Source organism: Octodon degus, unplaced genomic scaffold (genome assembly GCF_000260255.1).
Source record: "Octodon degus isolate 3935 unplaced genomic scaffold, OctDeg1.0 scaffold00005, whole genome shotgun sequence".
Classification (NCBI taxonomy): Eukaryota; Metazoa; Chordata; class Mammalia; order Rodentia; family Octodontidae; genus Octodon; species Octodon degus.
Window position 1 is genome coordinate 26,281,009 of NW_004524581.1, and position 6,598 is coordinate 26,287,606.

At 48.5% G+C, this 6,598-nt stretch overlaps 1 protein-coding gene across 2 annotated transcripts in view; it reads left to right on the forward strand.

The window, feature by feature from the left end:
• CUNH6orf89 (chromosome unknown C6orf89 homolog) overlaps positions 1-6,598 on the forward strand; it is a 35,438-nt gene that overhangs the window by 7,975 nt on the left and 20,865 nt on the right. For both annotated transcript variants that reach the window (XM_023720251.1, XM_023720250.1), the window contains exon 3: positions 1-205. In XM_023720251.1, the coding sequence (XP_023576019.1) occupies positions 1-205 (205 nt within the window). The remainder of the gene's footprint in view (positions 206-6,598) is intronic.

Consider the following 6,598-nt stretch of genomic DNA (forward strand, 5'->3'; position numbering starts at 1 on the left):
GCACTGGGCTTAGTGCTGCTTGCCACCTGCTTCGCCATCCAGCCTTTCAGCCCGCTGGCGCCGGAGCCCACGCTCTCTGGGGCTCATGCCTGGCGCGCGCTCATCCGCCACATCCGCCTCCTGTCCCTACCCATCACCAAGAAATACCTTCCTGAGAGCAAGGGTGCAGCTCTGCCCGCGACGGAGGAGGACAGGCGCTTGGCAGGTACAGTGCCCTCACACCTACAAGATAGGGTTGTGGGGGCTTTGGGCCCTGGGCTCTGGTTCTGGCTCGGTGAGACAGTATTGCATGTAGCCCTGCCTTGGTTTGACCTCACGACCTCTTGGCGTGGCCTCCCAAGAGCAGGATTTATAGGCACACACCACCACTCCCGGCTCTGAAATACAGTTTCCTTGGCAGTCTTCGGTGAGAAAGGAAGTAAGCTTTATTGATATCTAATGAGAGACGCCTTCACTATATTGTTTTATTTAGTTCAGACCCCACTAACTACAGGGTGTATTTTATTATCACTGTTGTGCAGAGGGGGAACAGAGGCTCAGAAATTAAGACATTTGCCCAACAAACACAGCCAGTGAAATATAAACCCCCACAACCGGGGAAATGGCTCGGGAGAATAAGCGCTTGCCTGGCAAGCACAAGGGCCTGAGTTCAAAACCCCAGTTCCACAAAAAAGAAAAAGAAAAAAGAAATATAGCCTCCCTGTGTTGGGAGTGATGCCCATAAGAAGGATTTATGTGGTTTTTCTTTCTCCTGAGATTCCTATCAATAATTATGTTTAGTAAGTAGCTATCGATTCACTGAAAGCATCTGAATCCAGCATGCTTGACCCAGACTCTCTTCAAGTCCTTGGCCTGCTTTGGGCCAGATAGAGCCTGTTCTCAACAGGTCCTTCTTTCTGCCACAGTTTATTTAACTTGGTACTCTGTAGTATGCCACGTTGCCAGTAGACTGAATTTAAAAACACTTAAATTTAGTAATGGCATCAACTGCAGTGTCAGAATTCTCAGTCTGACAGACTGACCTTTTGACCATGTGAGGCTTTTTCTTTTGAGTATAGCATAGCATGTGATAAGATGTAAATGTTACTTGAGAAAGAATAGCAGGACATTGTCTGGAGAATTTTTAGAGGTTTTTTTGGTTTTGTTTGTTTTTTTTTTTTAGTGCTAAGGCTCAAACCCCAGGGTCTTGTAAATGCTGAGCAAGTGCTTTGCCACCGAGCTGTAGCCCAGCCCCTTTTCTGGTGATATTAGTCTCATTTGCCTGTATGAAGGGACATGTACATTAAAGTCACAAATGGAGACCGAGCATGGTGGTGCACGCCTATAGTCCTGCCACACAGGAGACTGAGACAGGATTGGTGTGAGTCCAAGACGAGCCCAGGCTACGTGGCTTAAGGCCAGCATGGACTACAAGGTGAGACCCTGTCTCCAAAAGAAAAAAGAAGAAAGGAAAAGAAAAAAATTACATGGATTAAAGTTTTTGTGTAACCTTGTTCTGAAATCTTTATGACCCAGAGTAACTCTTAAGAAATATATGTTTTTAGACAACAATGTACTAGATTAAATTAAACTTTATAGTCATAATGTCATTTTTTTTTAAATTGTTTTTTGGTCGTTTTAAACAGGGTTTCAGGCCAACCAATAAGCTCAGCAGATTAAGGCATCTCTTAGGCAGACTCAGTGGTCTGGATTCTGTCCCAGCATGTAGTGTCAGCCCTGCCCCAGGGCGCGCTGAACCTTGATTGAGACTGGGTGTGGTGGCACAGGCCCGCAATCCCAGCTCTTGGGAAGCTGCTACACAGGTGGACTCTCACTACAGAGTCTTTTTTTTTTTTTTTTTTTTTTTTGTGGAACTGTGGCTTGAACTCAGGCCCTTGCGCTTGCCAGGGAAGTACTTATTCCACTGAGCCATCTCCCCGGCTCCATCACTACACAGTCTGATCTGTGTAGTGAGACCCTGTAAACCCTGTACTAAAAACAAAGAAACAAATAAATTAATTAATTTAAAATTAAAAAAAAACAAAACAGGGTCTCACTTGGCAATTCAGGCTGGCTGTGAGCTCACTTTGTAGGCCAGGCTGATCTCGAACTCGCAGCGATCTTCCTGCAATCCTCCTGCCTCAGCCTCCCAAGTATTGGGATTACAAGTGTGTACCACCATGCCCAGCCAATAATGTCATTCTTTAAAAATGTTAGTGTCTTGCCAAATCAACCATAAAAATTATCTCTTGGATTGGGTTTCCTTTAGTAACTATTTTTGTACACTTGAGGAAGTCAGGAAAAGACTTTCCTTTTACATCAAAAGCAGAGGAAGGAAATGAGATAAGAGCCCAGCATCATAAGTTTCAGGGTTTTTTGTTTTGTTTTACCACAGTTCATATATTTAGATTTTAAAGTCCAGATACAGCTGTTTTGTTTATATCGAGAGGGTTGTTTTGAAATATTGTCCACAGACTTCAAAAAGGAAGTTTCCAGCATTTTTTTCCTATTGAGACAGGGTATTTTTTAAAAAAAAAATGTATTTGAAGGCTGGTGAGATGGCTCAGTGGTCTAAAGCACCTACTTAGAACAAGCTTAGCAAGGCACAGGGACCGCGGTCCAATCCACCAGCAGCACATGCCAGCCAGCCCCGCCCCTTGGTGGGCTAAGCTGGCCACACCCACACCCACACACACACACACACACACACATAAATAAATAAATAAAATTTTTAAAAAAATGTATTTGAGCCAGGGTCTCACTACATAGATTGGATTCGTTGTGATCCTCCTGTTTTCAGCCTCCCGAGTGCTGGGATTACAGGTACGCGCCACCATGCCCAGTGTCAGTTGCCATCTCAGTGTGCCCAAGGATGGGGCGGCATGGCACGCCTGGGATGGAATCCGGCCGCTGCGTCTAGTCTGGCCCCGAGGCAGGGTCTCCGTGTGCATGTGGGCTGACATGGAGCTCTGCATCCCCCACCCGGCCTGCGACCACACCACCGCACAGGCCCAGCAAGTTCCCAGGGTCTTGCAGTGAGGAGGACGAGGACATGGTAGGCCTCCCCTCATGGCACCTCTGCTTTTTGCCATGTAGGACAGTGTAGCAGGCCTGGCTGGTGGGGTGGACTTTCTTTGCCCATGGGTTACTGAGTTACCAGATAAGGGAGAAACAAGAGACACTCACTGTGCCTTCTCTAAGTTGTAGTTTAAACTGTTAAGCTTTCCTGGGCCGGGGAGATAGCTTAGTGGAATAAGCACCTGCCTGGCAAGTGCAGGGTCCTGAGTTCAATTCCCAGTACTGAAAAAAAAAAAAAAAAAAAAAAAGAAGCTTTCCTGTCTCGTCAGCGCCCTGGATCCTTTGCCCATTTGATGTTAGTATATTGCCTCATTGATGGCACTGATGAGTCCTTGGAGCTTGGAGCTCAGCTGGAGAGAGCTCACTGGTAGGCGTGGCTTTAGGCCTTGCGCGTTGCTTCTGCATAGGTGCTCCATTGGCCCGGGTGGCTGTGACATCCTGGGAAGCTGTAGCCACCAGCAGCCTGGCCTGGCGGTGGCATCACAGGGAGAGCCAAGGCACTGTAAAGACGGGGGAGTGAGTAGGGTTGGGCATGACAAGTGGGGGCCTCAGGCCCAAAGAGGGCAGGAGAAGAGATCTGTCTCAGTGTCCTGGTGTCAGAAGTGGCGCCTGACCCAGCAGACCCTGTAGGGTGAACACGGGGAGGGCGCGAGGGCAGACCCCAGGCAGCAGGGCAGCCCATGTGGTACTCCTGGGGTGTCCAGCACTCACTGTGGGCGGCACCATGGGGCAACAGAGACACCTGGGGCCTCCCCATCCTACAGATGACGGTGTTGCAGGCAGTCTGAGTTAGATAGAAAATTGCGGGCAGTCAGACAGGGTCAGGCCCTCGAAGGAAATAACAACAGCCAGGCACCTTACAACTGTGGGAAGGATGGAGGCCCCTGCTGTAAATTGAACCTAAAGACTGGTATCCAGGACTAATCATTACTCAGGAAGAATTATGGTCTGAAGGCCCCCCCCCCCCCATAAGGTCCTGTGTTACATTCATGCCCGCTTGCTACGTGACTCGCTACACCATTTGGTCCTGGGCCTAATCAGTTTTATCTGAGCAATGGTGTTCGTAATCCCATTTGTTGACCATAGTTTTGTCCCACCCTGCATCTGCCTGAGTGAGATCCCTTTGTCCGTACCTCAATGCCACATGGTTTTACACTATAAAAGTCCTTGGAAGAGACAGCTTCCTGGGCAACCCACTCGGGCCCACCTTCTGTCCCTCTCCAACAGAAGCTTTCCTTTCCAATAAAGTTTTACCCTCAACCTCTGTTTGTTCCTAAAATTCATTCTTCGGTTTTAGAGAACACGAACTCATCCAGGCCAGGTTGGGAATTTCAGGTTCCTGTATCAACGGGAACCTTTTAGAGACCAAAGCCTAAACTGCAGCCCAACCCCACTTACTCATTGCAAAGTGCCAGCGCTGTAGTGAAACCCGCATTCCATGGCCCAGTGTGGCTGCTGTGGCCCTCATGCTGAGAGTTTACCACCACTGTCCTAGAAGTCTCAGAGCCTGTGGTGGGAGGTGTCCCAACCCCACTTGAGGAACAGAGGGAAACAAAAAGGAGCTCCCTTTTGTAGGTTTTAACCTCAGGAAATCCTGCCCCTAAATCTTAAATCCTTTTTATTTGGTGCCAGTAGGGATTGAACCCTAGAGGGGTTCAGTAAGGTACATTCTTAGCCCTTTTGTTGTTTTTAGTTTTGAGACAAAATCTCACAGCATTGCCCAGACAGGACTTAAACTTGTAGTCAGCCTGTCTCAGCCTCCCGAAGCACTGGGATCACAGGCCTGCACGGCCTCTTGGTGAGCTTGGTGCACAGTGCACTCCTGGAGCAGGCACAAGTCACTACGACAACCCTGAGAAGGCACTGAGGCCCAGAGAGTGCAAGCCAGCATGGGAGCCCAGAGGCCAGGCACCCAGATTCAGGGTCTGAGCCCTTCCCTCCGCAAGTCACCTGGGCTGCATGCACTGTGCCCGGGCCTGCTTGGGGTTCTCTGGGCATTCTTGCTTCCCAGTTGCACTGTCCTTTCTCTTGTGGTACCCCAGGCCCTGAAGACAGTGTTCTTTTGCACCCCTGGCGATTCCTGCCCTGGCATACCCCAGGCCACAGCCTCCTGGCTGATCCTGACTTCCTGTTCTCCCTTATTAACCCAAGTTGTCCCCACCTTCACTTCTCAGTTCTTTTTTATTCTCCTGGCTTCATAATTATATTTTCTTTTTTTCTTTTTTGAGACAAGCTCTCATTTTGTAGCTCAGGCTGGCCTTGAACTTGCCATCTTCTGCCCTCAGCCTCATGAGTGCTGGCATTACAGCTGTGTACTACTACAGCCAGTTTAAGATACAGTTGCTTTTTTAGAGCTTGCTTTTCTTGCAGTTCTTTCTTTCTTTCCTTCCTGCCTTCCTTCCTCCTTTCCCTTTCTGACCTTCCTCTTTTCCCTTCCCTCCTTTTTTCCTTCCTTCCTTCTTTCCTTCTTCATTGAGTATTAAACCCAGTGACTCTCACATGCTCAGTAAATGTTCAACATTTCTTATTTCTGTCCTTCTAGCTCTTCTGCTATCCAAGAATCACTTGGGTTTTGGCATTTTTCTGCTTCTATTCAGATAATAGTGTGTTCAAGCATGTGTGTGTGTGTGTTCTTCCCACTTTTCATACACATACAAGCACTTATGTAAGTAATATTTTTGGCCAGCCGCACTGATCAGCTTCAGAGGCTGCCAAGCAGAGCTGCACCGGCTGGGTGGCCTGCGAGCGGAAGCCTGGAGCCGGCGCTGGTGGGGTCAGACTCCTCCTCGAGGGCTGTTTCCTGTCTGGTCTCTGCCAGTCAGCATAGCCTGTGTCTGTCCTTGGCTTGGGGCTGTCTCACTTCCTCCTCCCTGCGTCTGTGGGCCCTTTGTGTGTGCACTTGGTGTTCTCGTAGTGAGGCCACCTTTCTCCCCAGACAGACGTAGGGCCCACTCCTCATCAGGCTGGCCTCTCGCCCGCTTCCCTCTGAAAAATCTGTTTCCTAGGAAGATTACGTTCCGATGCTCCAGAGAGGACGTGAACTCAGGGACCCTAAGCACCCCAGGGTACGGTCTGGAGAGATTGCGTTTTCACTCTGAAAACATCCCATAACTTAACCAGTTTCTGGGTACCTGGACATTCATCTACACATACCTTTATGTACATGTGCCATTATTTTACAAGAGCACTCCTGAGAGTAGACTAGCTGTTTCACAGGAACAGAAGTGGCCAAAGTGCCTTCACGCACTGCGCCAGCCTCTGCCTTCACTGAGCCGGCGTCAGGGCCAGTGTGCGCCGCGGCGCTTGTCAGCGAGGAAGGAGAGTGTGCATTGGATTTCTGTGACTACAAATGGAGTCGGATGTCTCTTTTGGGGGAGGGACAGTGTCTTTTCTTTCTTTTTCTTTTTTTTTTTTTTTGTGTGTTGTAGCGTTTATTAACAGTATTGTATCAAACATCCATTTAAGTGGGTATACATTTTTAAAGTAGGATACATTGATCTGATGAGCACTGTTCTCTATGTGTCTGTTCATCTGTCTATGA